Source organism: Coregonus lavaretus (genome assembly GCF_964263955.1).
Source record: "Coregonus lavaretus genome assembly, chromosome: 25".
Taxonomy (NCBI): Eukaryota; Metazoa; Chordata; class Actinopteri; order Salmoniformes; family Salmonidae; genus Coregonus; species Coregonus lavaretus.
In genome coordinates this window covers 426,534-443,486 of record NC_140012.1, presented here as the reverse complement: position 1 = coordinate 443,486, position 16,953 = coordinate 426,534, and the positions used below count along the sequence as shown (strand labels likewise).

The 16,953-nt window shown below is 42.6% G+C and overlaps 1 protein-coding gene across 2 annotated transcripts in view; it reads right to left on the bottom strand.

The window, feature by feature from the left end:
* Positions 1–8,719: 8,719 nt before the first annotated feature.
* Positions 8,720–16,953, bottom strand: part of dnmbp (dynamin binding protein) — a 149,525-nt gene continuing 141,291 nt past the window's right edge. For both annotated transcript variants that reach the window (XM_084141478.1, XM_084141479.1), the window contains 9 exons: positions 15,696–15,895; positions 15,446–15,576; positions 15,107–15,211; positions 14,502–14,630; positions 14,036–14,368; positions 13,459–13,647; positions 11,564–11,762; positions 10,561–11,240; positions 8,720–10,310 (listed from right to left, as the gene is read on the bottom strand). In XM_084141478.1, the coding sequence (XP_083997604.1) occupies positions 10,125–10,310; positions 10,561–11,240; positions 11,564–11,762; positions 13,459–13,647; positions 14,036–14,368; positions 14,502–14,630; positions 15,107–15,211; positions 15,446–15,576; positions 15,696–15,895 (2,152 nt within the window). In that variant the 3' untranslated portion in view covers positions 8,720–10,124. The remainder of the gene's footprint in view (positions 10,311–10,560; positions 11,241–11,563; positions 11,763–13,458; positions 13,648–14,035; positions 14,369–14,501; positions 14,631–15,106; positions 15,212–15,445; positions 15,577–15,695; positions 15,896–16,953) is intronic.

Genomic DNA, 16,953 nt, shown 5'->3' with positions numbered 1-16,953 from the left:
TTCACGCGACAAATTGGTCCATGCCAACTGCCAGCCACAAAAGAAAATGAGCCAGGCTCTTTTACGGCCTCTTCAGAATGTTAGCTATAAATGCAGAGGTTGTGCACAGTGCAACAAGATGATGAAGTGTGAATATTTCTGCCACCCACATACAGGAAAACGGTTCCAAATAAATAACATTATTAAGTGCTCCACCACCCATGTTATCTACATGATTAAATGTCCATGTGGGCTGTGCTATGTAGATAAAACCTCTCATTCTCTCAAACAGAGAATCTGTGAACATAAAAGTTAAATCAGGAGAAACGACAGGGATTATCCAGTCGCAGTACATTTTAATGTCCAAATAAATGACATTTCTACCTTCAGATTTTGTGACATAGATAAAGTCAAGATATCAGACAGGGGAGGTGAATTAATAAATAATACTCTGAGCAAAAGATAATGTTTTTGGATATCAATCCCAAAAGGTCTTAATGATGAAATGCACATGCATGTTATGTTGTGAATGTGAACATGAACTAATGCCACCACTTCAGCCTACTCAGCCGACGTTTTTTCTTGCACTGCACCCAATGATTTATGAAAACGTACTTGATAAGTCGATGTCCTCATTGTGGTTTTACAGATGTGTTTAATCCGTTTTATGTACACACTTTATTAGTCTGTAAGAAAATAATGGTGTAGTCCTAATTTTACAGAGTTTTACACAACTCCAAGAGGGTCAAATTTGATAAATACATACTGTTAATATTATTCACCATACTGCACAGCCCGACTAAGGTTCTGTAATCATCTCATAATAACAACCGTGAAATTAGATTTTGGTAATGATGAAGTGTGACTTAAAAATCATACAATGTGATTTTCTGGATTTTTGTTTTAGATTCCGTCGCTCACAGTTGAAGTGTACCTATGATAAAAAGTACAGACCTCTACATGCTTTCTAAGTAGGAAAACCTGCAAAATCGACAGTGTATCAAATACTTGTTCTCCCCACTGTATATTTAGAAAATTTCCGAACATTCCGTGACCCGGAAGTACTTTTTTAATGTGTTCAGATGCTGATCATGTGATGAGTTTGCAAATCAAATACCTACTTGTGGTGCCACAAGACAGTGAAAAACAAGTAAGTTAACCTTTATTTATTATAATTTAAATTAGTTTGTAGTAGTTGAGTGTTGAGAGATTACATAATTTCGGTGACTTCCCAAAATTTTGCTCAGCTAAATAAAAATCCCACTAGATACAGCCACGTCTCATAGTCATGTCATGAGATTTGTAAATGAAAGAGGAATATAATAATACGATTTGAATGGAGTTTCCCATCTCCCCAATTAGAGTTTCTGGCGCAGCACAGAAATGCCCTTATCCAGATGGTGTGACAAAGGCATTTCCTAACAGACCTGCTAACTTTCTTTGTTGTTACTTTTTAGGTTGGAACCAACATGCAGTACCTCCAGCAAGCAGAGAGGAAAGAATAATTTGTGCGCCAGCTCAGGGATAAGGTACACTATTCACAGCCCTGTGTAATGTTCAATGTAATTGCATTGCTGGACTTTTTGAAACCTAATGTATTTGTATCGTTTTACAAATGTACAAATAAAAGGAAATGTATGATTTAAACATGTCTTTAATGTTTATTTGTTTTAGCTGTTAGTGATCATTCCCTAAGTGTTAATACATTTGTGTTTACATCATTACGCCTTTATGTATGCCTTATGAATGACCAAAGGTGTCTGACTTTATAGTAAGTACAGCGTCATATGTGACCCGTTCCAGTAAGCTAGGCGTATGTCACACATCACTACTTCACAGCAGAGGCATCTGAACGTACATAAAAAAATTAATCAAAATATGTTTTTTGGCAGAAATGCCTTCTGGAACATGTGAACTTTCATATGCCTTAATAACAAACGTATATGCCATCTGTAAATACGAATACAATTGTTACAGTGAGGGAAAAAAGTATTTGATCCCCTGCTGATTTTGTATGTTTGCCCATTGACAAAGAAATGATCAGTCTATAATTTTAATGGTAGGTTTATTTGAACAGTGAGAGACAGAATAACAACAACAAAAAATCCAGAAAAACGCATGTCAAACATGTTATAAATTGATTTGCATTTTAATGAGGGAAATAAGTATTTGACCTCCTCTCAATCAGAAAGATTTCTGGCTCCCAGGTGTCTTTTATACAGGTAACGAGCTGAGATTAGGAGCACACTCTTAAAGGGAGTGCTCCTAATCTCAGCTTGTTACCTGTATAAAAGACACCTGTCGACAGAAGCAATCAATCAATCAGATTCCAAACTCTCCACCATGGCCAAGACCAAAGAGCTCTCCAAGGATGTCAGGGACAAGATTGTAGACCTACACAAGGCTGGAATGGGCTACAAGACCATCGCCAAGCAGCTTGGTGAGAAGGTGACAACAGTTGGTGCGATTATTCGCAAATGGAAGAAACACAAAAGAACTGTCAATCTCCCTTGGCCTGGGGCTCCATGCAAGATCTCACCTTGTGGAGTTGCAATGATCATGAGAACGGTGAGGAATCAGCCCAGAACTACACGGGAGGATCTTGTCAATGATCTCTAGGCAGCTGGGACCATAGTCACCAAGAAAACAATTGGTAACACACTACGCCGTGAAGGACTGAAATCCTGCAGCGTCCGCAAGGTCCCCCTGCTCAAGAAAGCACATATACATGCCCGTCTGAAGTTTGCCAATTAACATCTGAATGATTCAGAGGAGAACTGGGTGAAAGTGTTGTGGTCAGATGAGACCAAAATCGAGCTCTTTGGCATCAACTCAACTCGCCGTGTTTGGAGGAGGAGGAATGCTGCCTATGAGCCCAAGAACACCATCCCCACCGTCAAACATGGAGGTGGAAACATTATGCTTTGGGGGTGTTTTTCTGCTAAGGGGGCAGGACAACTTCACCGCATCAAAGGGACGATGGACGGGGCCATGTACCGTCAAATCTTGGGTGAGAATCTCCTTCCCTCAGCCAGGGCATTGAAAATGGGTCGTGGATGGGTATTCCAGCATGACAATGACCCAAAACACACGGCCAAGGCAACAAAGGAGCGGCTCAAGAAGAAGCACATTAAGGTCCTGGAGTGGCCTAGCCAGTCTCCAGACCTTAATCCCATAGAAATTCTGTGGAGGGAGCTGAAGGTTCGTCAGCCTCAAAACCTTAATGACTTGGAGAAGATCTGCAAAGAGGAGTGGGACAAAATCCCTCCTGAGATGTTTGCAAACCTGGTGGCCAACTACAAGAAACGTCTGACCTCTGTGATTGCCAACAAGGGTTTTGCCACCAAGTACTAAGTAATGTTTTGCAAAGGACTCAAATACTTATTTCCCTCATTCAAATGCAAATAAATTTATAAAAAATTTTACATGCGTTTTTCTGGATTTGTTTGTTGTTATTCTGTCTCTCACTGTTCAAATAAACCTACCATTAAAATTATAGACGGATCATTTCTTTGTCAGTGGGCAAACGTACAAAATCAGCAAGGGATCAAATACTTTTTTCCCTCACTGTAAATTACAAGCCTAGTTGGTTTAGCCACGGAAAAAGACAGGAACTTTCCCGCTAGCTGGCTAGCTCACTAAATACTTGTCAATAAAAAGGTCACATCATTATGCTAGCCTATGCTGGTTTTCTTTTTTAATTGTAAGGAAGGTAACGTGTGTTGTACACGTAACTACAGTCTGTGGTTATCTAGCTAATTTTCATAAGCACCTAGCTAACGACAGATCTTTGACCTAACCAACACAGCTTGTTAGCAGCTAGCAAACAGGGCTTACCTTATCACATGGCTCCAGCGACGCCTCTCGATTACAGAGGTCGGAAAACGATAAAATGCATGTGTGCTTATCGGAGTAGTGGGTACAATCTGGTACATAGCACAGAACCATCCTGGCAGCTGGCTTCAGATCGACGGAGAGACCTAAGGTTAGCTAGTACACTACAAAGGCCAGAGGGTAATTCTAGTAATAAAAGATGCTAAGGTAGCTACCTAGGTCATTTTTTAAATGCTAAACAAGAATATACACGATGTAAAACTAAAAAGGCTATAATATCTACTTGATAGGTTACTGCATGGAGAAATGTGCCTTGAGGGACGATGTCAAAGTTTACGACAGGATATGTAGTTCTGTATGATAGCCACATTAGCGGCTAATTAGCATTCCGTTTTTGGGGGGGTAATTACAGACGAATATGTGACCGACCGGCTCGATTCGGTCTTACGTAGCAAAATTAGATTTTTTTTTTTTTTTACATTGGATAAAAGCAGAGACTCAGAGATATAAAATTATATATCATACACTACAGCTGAGGTACAATGGGAAAGTAATTCTGCTTTGAAAGTTGATAAACTTGTAACCTCACGTTTGGGAAAATGGCCCTTTAATGTTTTGGTAAACCAAATGGAGAGCTCTTCTTTGTCTACACCCATTCAGCATCATTCACACCCTCTTAAGCCTTAGCCCCACCCATCTCTTTAAAGATTAACATGTGAGGCCATGAACTAAACAACCAAAGATTTCAAGACTAAAGGCTGGTTTATACTATGGGTATGTTCGTAAATTCAATCTGGAGTGCCAGAGGCGCTCTCGGAGCGTTCAGAGCGCACACTGGACGCTCTGGCTGAGGAGTAGGGTTGATCTGAGCGTTCAGTCAAGCACCCAAGCTAACTGGCTAACGTTGGCTAGCTTGCTAGCTATTTCCAGACACAAATGTCAGAACAGCTCACTCTGACCATTTTACTCGCCCTAGCAGAGCTGTTTTTTTGCCAGCGTTTACTGATACCGGCCATATTCAACGGGTGTTGAGCGTTCGTAAATGTGTCAGTTATTCTGCGGTCTGGCACACTTATATGAGAGTGCTCTGAAATCGGAGTAGATAGCCAGAGTGAATTTACCAGCTATGTCTATTGACAGTTGTCATAGTGACATCATGAACATTCTATTGAAATGGTTACTTGCATAATGGAGTCTTTTGTTTAGACATGTAGCTAGCTAGCTAAACAATGAACCATAATCCCAACTCATAACGTTACTACCCTGCATGAATCTGCATGCAATTAACAAACCAGGTTCAATGTTAGCTAGCTAGCTAACATTAGGTTATAACTAGCAACGCAAATGGCTCTGAGATACTAATAATATTACTACACAGATGATACACGTAACGTTAGCTGGCTCGCTAACAGTAAGCTTTAACTTAAAATGAAAACGACTTTCTGACAAAATTAGAAAGGTGTAATATCTGAAAATGTAGCTAGCTAGACTCTCTTACCCGTATACATGGATGGACGCTTCTCCCTCTCTGTCACAGATCCCATGGTTGCCCTTAGTTTAAAGATGTAACCCAGAGACAGGAGTTTTATACAACAGCCATCTGTGTGTTCTCTTTTCGACTACTTCTGCATATTTGCAATCAAACGCCAGAATTTTCAACCATCTCCTTAGCTATCATACTCTAATTCCACAGGGCATTCCACTGTTTTCAAAACTCAGTCCTCCAGAAAGTGGAGAGCAACACTTTTGCAGATCTACTATGTGATATCTTTCAAAAAAGCCACATTTTACATGTACATTTTAGTCATTTAGCAGACGCTCTTATCCAGAGCGACTTACAGTTAGTGAGTGCATACATTTTTCATACTGGCCCCCCGTGGGAATCGAACCCACAACCCTGGCGTTGCAAGCGCCATGCTCTACCAACTGAGCTACACGGAGCCACGTTAGAAAGGATTACCTACACATACTGACCAGTTCATGTTATAGACAGATACATGGCAGACCAATCCGAACTCATCTCTCGGCATGTCCAGCCCATCCATTATCTCAGCTAGCGGGAAGGTTCCTGTCTTTTTCCGTGGCTAAACCAACTAGGCTCGTAATTTAACCATTTTATTTGTATTTACAGATGGCATACACGTTTCTTATTAAGGTACTTGAAAGTTCACATGTTCCAGAAGGCATTTCAAAGTAGGGACGTGCGACATACACCTAGTTTCCTGAAATAAGTCACATATATTGATCAAAGTTACCTTGTCCGAGAGAGATTTGCAAGGTTATCAAAACGTCACGCCAGGGTAAGCCTACATGAAACACAGATCTAATATGAAGTAGTTAAAAAATCCCTGGAACCACTTCCGGATTTTACCGCTAGGTTTTATGTATATTATGACTCATACTGTGGTACTCAATAACATGAGCTGCTCAGTGTGTGTAGATAATCCTTTCTACAGCAGCTTTTTTGAAAGATGTCATGAAGAACTGCAAAAGCGTTGCTACTGCTCTCAACATTGCTGCCCTGAATTTAACAGATGCTATCGACAAAGATCAGTGGGAAAAAGACGTGATGGACTACTTTCTGGAGGACTATTGCGTGCCATGCTGACTCTCTCTGACTCTGAAAATGAATCAGACGATGAGGAAATCCCTGAATTAAGTAAAAACATTTTCATTAAACCAGACATTATAGAGTCTTCTGATGACAGTGCTGTTGTCACGGAAGTAGTTGACCAAGTTTTGAAATCAGTGGAATGCCTGGTGGAAGCAGAGTTTGATTGCAAATGCTGTGGGAGTCAAAAAGAGAACACAGAAGGCTGTTGTATAAAACACCTTTCTCCCGATTACATCTTCGAACTAAGGGAAACCATGGCATCCATGACAGAGAGGGAGAAGTGTTCATTATGTAAGAGTCTAGCTACATTTTCAGATATTATACATTTATAATTTGATCAGAAAGTCATTTTCATTGCAAGTTCAAGCGTACTGTTAGCCAACTTAGCTAACCTTTTCTGGCTGGCTCGCTAGCTAACGTTACGTGTATGAGCTGTGTAGTAATAGTATTAGTATTTCAGAAATCCATTTGCATCGCTAGTTCTATCCTAATGTTAGCTAGCTAGCTAACATTTAACCTAGTTGGTTAGCTTTAGCTACCTGCAGATTCATGCCTGGTGTATGGGTTGGGATTATGGGTCTAAACAAAATACTCCACTATGCAAGTAACCATTTCACTGTATCATTTACACCTTCTGCATCCTGTGCATGTGACAAATAAACGTTGCTTTTATTTGATATAGTATGTGTTTACCAGAGATGGTAATGTGAAGAACAACATGACCTGCACCAAAGTCAGATTAGGATATAGGCCAAGGACTAGATATTGTATTTTTACTACTACTTTTTGCTACTACTTCCACCACTTTTCGTCTTAATCTTTGGTTGTTTACTACACTACCTTACTCACTCTGTTTAGCACATGGCCTCGCATGTGAATCCTTAAACAGATGGGTGGGGCTCAGGCTTAAGAGTGTGAGAACAATGCTGAATGGGTGTAGACAAAGAAGAGTTCCCCAGTAGGTGTACCAAAACATTCATGGAGCATTTTCTCAAAAGTGGGGTTACAAGTTTATCAACTTTCAAAGCAGAATTACTTTCCCATTGTTCCTCAACTGCAGTGTATGATATACAATTTTCTAGCTCTGAGTCTCTACTTTTATCCCAATGTAAAAAACACAATTTCAAATACATGGGACCGAATCAAGGTGGTTGGTCACATTTGATAAAGCATTTATGTATGTGTTACGAATGACCAAAGGTGTCTGACTTTATAGTAAATACAGCGTCATATGATACAAGGCATTTATTTATTTGTTACAAATTAAGTACAGCATCATGCGATATAGTGTCTTTATGGATGTTATGAATCACCGAAGGGGTCTCACTTCAAACTAAGTATTACACGATACGACATAGTGTCAATAAATAGGTTATTAACGTTCTGCTGATTTATGGTTCTCTCATGATCCACAGGTTACTGTAGGGTGTGAGAGTTATTTAAATGGGTTGGTGGACCTGCAAAGCTTATGTTTGTGTGTGTGTCAGAACCAAGATGATTTGGAGTAGTCCAACCTGAGACTACTGCACCTGTTATTCCTCTTCGTTTCCAATGCTGGAGACCATGGCTTAATTACAAACTGTTACAATGGTGCCAACATTTTGTGGCTGATCTTTCAGTGGGGAGAGGGTGAATGTGTCAAAAGACCTGACTGGGCCCAGCACCGCACAGTATGGCTTGTTTTTGTTGTGTGCGTGTTTGTGTACTGAGGAACATGTAACTTGGTTCCAGAAGAAAGCCACTTTCAATTTCTTTAGGTTGGGGGCTTTCATTAAGGTAAGTGTTTCTGGTGTAACGTTGTCCCCAGGCTATTGCACACACAGCACATATAAGTCTGGGATATCAACCATTCAAAGTTGGCCTTAATTGTAGTAACCATATAATTCTATAGGAGTGACCTTAGTAAAGTATTTGTCATCGTCACTAGTTAACACAGTCAAAAAGTCATAATTATGGCTAAACCCTGCACATTTCCACAATTGATCTTCTTTAAATTAGATTTTAAACCTAACCCTAACTAATGAAGGCCAAGTTGGGCGGAAGTGTCTGGGAACGAGATCAGGTGCAATGTGACTGACATGACTTCACTTTAGAGTGTATTCCATCCTTCAGCACAACGTCACCCTTTATCAGCAAATAACACTGATCAAAGAACTTTACACTTTTACAGTGTTAGTGTCATCAGTTGTTGTACAAAATGACACAAAACAGAGGAAAAACTGAATTTTGACTGCACTGGGCCTTTAACAAAGCAGCCCATAACAATGTAGTAAAAACACAGAATCCAGGGGATATCTTTCAGCTAAGCTGATTTTCTTTTTTATTCAAATGAAAACATCACTTGTCAATGGAGTGCAGTAAGTAATACATTCTCAATATACAGCATGATATATATGTATGAGGAGAGTGAGGAGAGTGACCAATCAGAGCCGGATTGTCTTGGTTAAACTCCCACCCTCACTATAGGCAAACCTTTCATCACCCTCAGCTTTTATTCACTCTGTCAAACCCAGTTGAATGGAGCTACAGAACCATTGCATTCGGATTCAGGCTACAAACAGATACTATGAAAGGAGTGCTTGCAAACCTTGTTTGTTCCTTAGATTATCGTCATTGAAATAAGAGAATGGTTGTGATTATTTAATTTTCTTATGGGGTTTAGGTTGGAAACTACATTTAAAGTAGATATGACCTTTTGAGCAACCCACAACATGGTTTCCATGTGTTTGATGCCATTCCATTTGCTCCGTTCCAGCCATTATTATGAGCCATCCTCCCCTCAGTAGCCTCCACTGCTCTAAACCCAACCTGCTTCTCAAGGCCACTTCATACTCACACTACCGGCGGTGTTTAACCTGGGCTGGGTTCCAATTCTCTACCCTTCTCCAGAAGTGTGCACCCGTTCACTCCCCCCCCCCATTCATTTAAAAGCATTGGATTGGTGCAAGCATGGCTGGAGGGAGTTTCCACCAACATATTCCTCACACCAGTCCATTCCTTTTAAATCCATGAGGGGGAGTGAATGGGTGCACACTTCGGGAGAAGGGTAGAGAATTGGAATGTAGCTCCAGTGTCTCACAAGTAGATTATATACTGCACAAAATCATTATCATCCTCGTCTCACTGTTCACTTTGTAGGGTAGTGCTCTAAATTACATACAATCAATATGGTATACTAGAAGTCTGTTGTCTGAGTTTATGCCTCAGGATATTTGAGTTTTGAAGTCTGAACCAAACCCATTCAAATTTCTAACTCACAGTCCAATAAGTTTTCCCAATGAGGTTATCTAACATATAACCAACTCTCTATAGACCCAGAGGATTTGGTTCTGAGCAACTCCCAAGTGTTTCACAGCATACGAGGGAAAAGAGAAGGGACACTCCCAAGTAGTAAAAAAAATTATGAAAAAAGTCTATAAATACAGTATAGTCATTTAACAACTTTCAAAGAAGTGGATCAGCAGCACGGTAAAGACCCCCCCCCCAAAAAAAAATTGTTTTCCACAACCACAGATCCACTTCAATATTAAGGCACCAGATATCCTGTTGATGGTTTGGTCATTTGTTTTACTGTTTGTTTGTTTGTTTGTTTGGAGTCTGGAGAGCAGTCTGCTCTCGCGGGGTGAGCTCATTCCAGTGTGGGGGCTCTGACTTTGGGGGTTAGGGGGCACCTTCCCTCAGGGAAATTTTTCATTTTTCAGGTGTACTCAGACTTGCGAATATAGTTGGAGGGGATGTAGCCTCGCCTGCCCCCCGCCTCACCCAGCCACCACTCACTGTTGCCGTTCATGTCCTGGAACTCCAGGATGCGGACACGCTGATTGGCCGAGATGCTCAGCTCGTTAGCACAGCGGGCACTGAACGAGTAGATGGCATAGTAAATCTGGAAAAGACCCAAAAAAATATTAGATTGTATTCTGTTAACACTGTCTGAACAAATTAATAATGTCAAATTGTAATACTGCACTCAAGATGGTTTCAACCATTTATTTTTTGAGGAATATTTGAATACCTATTCCAACATAATACACAACATAACCATTTATCGAATGACTGACTTATCTACAAAGTCTTTATATACATTCTTCTAATAACAGACTTTATTTCGTAGTCCTATTGTAGGCCAGTCATACCTGATGCCCATCGATCTCTGACTCTAGCTCAGGTTCAGGCTCCGCCTCTGGTTCAATAAACTCATCCCTCGAGTATGGGGACCTCCTCTGACCACCATAGTCTCCATTCCGTTGGTACGAGCCAAAGGCCGCCTCAGTTTGGCCGTATCTCTGAGAAAGACCCAAACGGTTGTTTCTGTGCGAAGAACAAGATTCTGTCTCAGAAGAGTCAGACAGCTCCTTGTGATTGGTTGGTGTTGTGTTACTTGAGTCGAACGAGTCCCTGTGATTAGAGGACTGTCGGTAGGTGGGGTCTGTAATGTCTCTGTGATTGGGGGAGTGTCGGAGCGCTGGGTCCAACAGGTCCTGGTGATTGGACGGATTTCTGGGGGAGTCTGCAGGATTGCGGTTTGGCGAGGGAGTGTCTCTGTGGTGGGTTCTGCGGGAGAGGGTGGGGTCCTGGGTGGGGTCCAGATGGAGGCGGGGTGAGGAGTGGCTGGTGTGAGGGGCAGTGGAGAAGCTGACGGCTGCCGTTTCCTGGTTGAAGGTCAGCGTGCTGTTACTGTTCTGGCGGGATAACACAGGGGAGGAGCCGCCGTAGCCCGACTCATTGGAGGACTGGCTCTCAATGGAGACATCCGATTGGCTCCTGCGTTGGTTGTAGGGTTTCAGGAAGGAGCTGTACACAAAGCCCTTGGAGACTGCAGAGAGAAAAATATATAAATGAATCACTGATCAGCAAATCATGCTGATGCAGAATCGTATTAATTTTCACACTATATGACACTAATCAATAAGTTCTACTACCACCAACCAACTTCAGTGTAAACAAAAATAACAAGTTACACTTTGACAGTCTGCAGTCTAGGGTTTTGGGATCGAAACAAGCATGTACAATCAAGTAAGTACGCAAAACTATCTATTGTTACCACATGATTTTGTAGTGTAAGTACAGCCCCATTATTTCCCCACCCATATTGGCCAACTCAACAGCTCTGCTTCTTGTGTAGCACCCCATACCTACCCCCGTTATCGATGAGCCAGCGGTTGTTGCTGCCCATGGGGTCCTGCTGTTTGATGACACCCACAATGTCTCCCACTAACATGGACACGTCCAAATCCTGGGCCGCGTTAAAGTTCCTCTCCGCCTGGAAGAGTTTCTCTGGGCCATACCGGACCAACAGTCCCGCTCTCTGCTCATCTGTCTGCAGGATGTAGTTAGGCTAAGATAACAAGAGAGAAACAGACATTCAACACCATTAGTATATCATTATACAGTGGGGAAAAAAAGTATTTAGTCAGCCACCAATTGTGCAAGTTCTCCCATTTAAAAAGATGAGAGAGGCCTGTAATTTTCATCATAGGTACACGTCAATGATGACAGACAAATTGAGAAATTGAAATCCAGAAAATCACATTGTAGGATTTTTTATGAATTTATTTGCAAATTATGGTGGAAAATAAGTATTTGGTCACCTACAAACAAGCAAGATTTCTGGCTCTCACAGACCTGTAACTTCTTCTTTAAGAGGCTCCTTTGTCCTCCACTCGTTACCTGTATTAATGGCACCTGTTTGAACTTGTTATCAGTATAAAAGACACCTGTCCACAACCTCAAACAGTCACACTCCAAACTCCACTATGGCCAAGACCAAAGAGCTGTCAAAGGACACCAGAAACAAAATTGTAGACCTGCACCAGGCTGGGAAGACTGAATCTGCAATAGGTAAGCAGCTTGGTTTGAAGAAATCAACTGTGGGAGCAATTATTAGGATATGGAAGACATACAAGACCACTGATAATCTCCCTCGATCTGGGGCTCCACGCAAGATCTCACACCGTGGGGTCAAAATGATCACAAGAACGGTGAGCAAAAATCCCAGAACCACACGGGGGGACCTAGTGAATGACCTGCAGAGAGCTGGGACCAAAGTAACAAAGCCTACCATCAGTAACACACTACGCCGCCAGGGACTCAAATCCTGCAGTGCAAGACGTGTCCCCCTGCTTAAGCCAGTACATGTCCAGGCCCATCTGAAGTTTGCTAGAGTGCATTTGGATGATCCAGAAGAGGATTGGGAGAATGTCATATGGTCAGATGAAACTTTTTGGTAAAAACTCAACTCGTCATGTTTGGAGGACAAAGAATGCTGAGTTGCATCCAAAGAACACCATACCTACTGTGAAGCATGGGGGTGGAAACATCATGCTTTGGGGCTGTTTTTCTGCAAAGGGACCAGGACGACTGATCCGTGTAAAGGAAAGAATGAATGGGGCCATGTATCGTGAGATTTTGAGTGAAAACCTCCTTCCATCAGCAAGGGCATTGAAGATGAAACGTGGCTGGGTCTTTCAGCATGACAATGATCCCAAACACACCGCCCGGGCAACGAAGGAGTGGCTTCGTAAGAAGCATTTCAAGGTCCTGGAGTGGCCTAGCCAGTCTCCAGAACTCAACCCCATAGAAAATCTTTGGAGGGAGTTGAAAGTCCGTGTTGCCCAGCGACAGCCCCAAAACATCACTGCTCTAGAGGAGATCTGCATGGAGGAATGGGCCAAAATACCATCAACAGTGTGTGAAAACCTTGTGAAGACTTACAGAAAATGTTTGACCTGTGTCATTGCCAACAAAGGGTATATAACAAAGTATTGAGAAACTTTTGTTATTGACCAAATACTTATTTTCCACCATAATTTGCAAATAAATTCATTAAAAATCCTACAATGTGATTTTCTGGATTTTTTTTTCTCATTTTGTCTGTCATAGTTGACGTGTACCTATGATGAAAATTACAGGCCTCTCTCATCTTTTTAAGTGGGAGAACTTGCACAATTGGTGGCTGACTAAATACTTTTTTTCCCCACTGTACTACTAGTCTTGTGGGTGGAACTGGCATCTAGGTAAGCAGAGACACTCACCGGTCCCTGCAACTGCTTCTTGGAGGTCTGTTTCTCCAGGGTCTTCTTGTCAAGAGGCTTGCGTGTGGAGGTGGAGGGTGGCTGGCTCTCTTGGCAGAAGCTGAAGCGCTGTAGAAGCTGGAGCACTCTACCATACTCCTCCTGGAACAATGATATCAGGTTCCCCTCATTGCCCCCAATGCCTGATATCTGGAGCAAGAGAGAAAAAGAGAAACGAGAGAGAGAAAAAAGCGATATACACTTGTTACTAACGCCAGCAGTAACCCTTGTGTGCCAGTAAGACATTAACTAGAAATTAATGTGGTTTTATGCAGATCCCATTCACTCAGCTGGGAGCTAGGTCAATTATGCCAATAATGCATAGATTCAATACTATAATACCTCTAGCACTCTGCACTCCAAAGTTGAAAGATATACTGTATGTCGCAGTTCATAATAATTCCTGTACTGTCCACTCCTGTGGAGTGTCCAACATGTCCTGTCCTGAATTTGATTTTGAATGTTCCCATATGACATGCAGGATTCAGGTCCCAACTTAATGTCACCCTCTAGCGCGCACACACACACACACACACACCTGTAGCAAAGGCTGCAGCTGCCCTAGCGTCAGCTTGGTAAAATCTCTCTGGGCCTGCGCAAAGGCTCTCACACAGCCTGTAAACAGGTCTTCGGCGGCACGGTGAAACTTGGGCAGCTCGTCCAACAGCTGGGCATTGAGTGCCTCGTAGTTGTTGCGTGCCGCCTGCAGCTCGTCCTGGACGCGGCGGTCCTTGAGGCGCTCAGCGCGCTCCTTGCAGTTGTCGTAGTCCAGCAGCTTGTCAAAGCGCTTCTGAATGAGCTTGTGGGGCCCGGCAAACATGAGCAGAAGCTGGGTGAGAGGGAAGATGACCAAGGCCTCCGTGCGCTCCTTCTGCTTACACACACACACACACGCGCACGCGCACACACAAGGGAAAGGGAAGAACCTTTTAGTTTGTTTTCTATATTGGGACATGCTTCATTACGGTCTTATGAAAAGAACTACATTGGATGTCAACACTCACAAAGTGTGGGAACTGCTTATCGCTGATAGAACGGTGGGCTCTCTGGAATCGTTCAGGGTCCAGCTGGCTCCGGTCTGTGTAGATGTCACAGAAACTGATGGCAGCCAGCACCTTCACTGAGGCCGATTCCTATTGGACAACACACACGCCAGTCAACATAGGGGCCAGCCAATGACATGATAGAAGAAGAGTGATTGATCTGGGTTGTGTTCATTAGGCACCAAATGGAAGAAAATGGCAGCTTCTACAGCGCAGAGAGGGACTTTTACATTGAAAAATGTTTTTTAATGTTTTAAGTTGTATGCCCGAAGGAGGAAAACCCTGGTCAAAAGTCAATTTTGGAGCAGGATTTTAGAGTTTACAGTGCGGTAGAAAGAACAGTCTAGGTGGGTATCGCTGATAGTGATTGAACATTAGCAATAGTGCATACCATTATGTGTGCTTTTTGACATGCACATATACTGCAAATATGTTTGTCTTCTGCTTGCATTAATTCTGAATGCTTGTATTTGAATGAGCAATTCACTTGTATGTGAATGAATGAATTTGAAGTGTGATTCTACATATTTTAGTGTGACTGTCCGTAGTAGGATATTACTATTTACCCGAATATGCTGCAGGTACAGAGATATGTCCCTGATGAAGGACTTGATGAGTCTCTCCTGGAGTCGGAACCTCTTCTCTGCCTCATCAAATGCCTCATCTTTGATCTGAAGAAAACGAGGTGGAGAACCATCAGCAACTACAGATATTCATCACCAGTCCCAATTCAAATACGAGCGCAAAGAGAAGGGAACACTGCTGCTAGTTTAGAGAGGTTTAGAGATGAATGTAACAGACATAGTGAGACTTACGGCCGCCTCTATTTTACACTCAAATCAATGTAGTCATGGACAACTGTACAGACACCATGGAGGTCACTTTTGGTCACCCTTTAGCCATACCTGGGGGGAGATCCCGGTGAGATGTTTGAGGTGGCTGCTCACGCGGTTGGACTTCTTAATGATGGAGTGCATGCTCAGCTTGGAGATCTTGTCAATGAGAGTGTCCTCGTCCCCCTTCCTGTACTTGAGCACTGTGGACAGGAGAGGGCACACGAGTTAAAGACTGTTGCTAAATACACTAGTAAACTAAAGCAAGGGTCTCCAACTTCAGTTTTGGAGGGGTCCAGAGTGTGCAGGCTTTTGCTCATACCCAGATCCTTCCTCCTCTTGTATTCATTGATGTTGACATTGATCTCTTTGATGGACAGCAGTGCCTGGGCCAGCAGGGGCCTGTCGTGGTGAGACTCGGGCGTGGCACTCAGCAGCTCCATTAGTAGCAGTGGGTACCGCATCACCCTCTGCACCGGCTTGATCAGGAATGAGCCCAGGTTGATGTAGTTGGTCTTCCCCCTGAGGGGGGATAATAGGAAGGAGATTGTGAGAAGGAAAGAGCGAAAGGTGGTGGGGATTGGGGAAGGAGAAATACAGAGAGAGAGATTAGAGAGATTGAAGGTGAAGGAGTGAAGAGAAATGGGATTGAAATGCAAAACAGAGAAATACAGAGAGAGAATTAGAATGTGAGCGAGAGATGGTTTGGAACACCCGCCAGTCACTTAGGGAAGGGACACTACCACAAACCAAGCTGGCTACACCCACCAACTCTGACATCACTCGACACGTCCCTCGCCAAGTGATGCCCTACATCAGTGGTCACCAACCGGTCGATTTCCAAGGCATTCCTAGTCAATCACCAAACATTTCTGTAAAAAACCCAACGATACCCGGCAGACCTAGAGAGCAAATCAAGTGCACCTATAGGCCTACCGCTGGCCAATCAGATAGCTCAGATTACAGTGTATGCAGTTTCCTTGAGCCATAGACTTTAAAAAATAATACTCGAATGCACAGCAAAGTTGATACTGTGAGATTTCAAAACGTTTAAAATCATGACTAGAGAGAGACTCAACGAGTACAGCAAAGAGCTGCTGTTTTTATGAGTAAGTTCAGCACTGTCAACACTTTTATAAGCCATAAAATACACTTTCTCCCTACTTCCACTCACACAGCATTGCAGCTGCAACGAATGACATAAGCTTGCATTGTTATTATTTGCGGCTTGTGTCTTTTTTTATAATCGAGGAATATTTCACTGTCTCTGGTCATAGGAGTAGCTAACAACATGAATTGGTGCATGAGGCAGAAATAATACAGTGCGACTTGAGTTTCGCCATCAGCTGGAAGACTGTGTCCCCTTTTCTCGAGGCAGCCTCACTGCTGCTCCCTCCCTCCCCTCAGACTGACCATCAGATGCAGGCCATCAATCCAGAAAAAAACCGGAAATAATTATGCCCACTCAGCTGTGCCTCACAAGTAATACAAAAACATGTATATTACCAGTGTGATCATATACCTACCTTTTTAAAAATATGATTTCAAAATGGTCTGAAAATAACATATTTGGCAGGGCA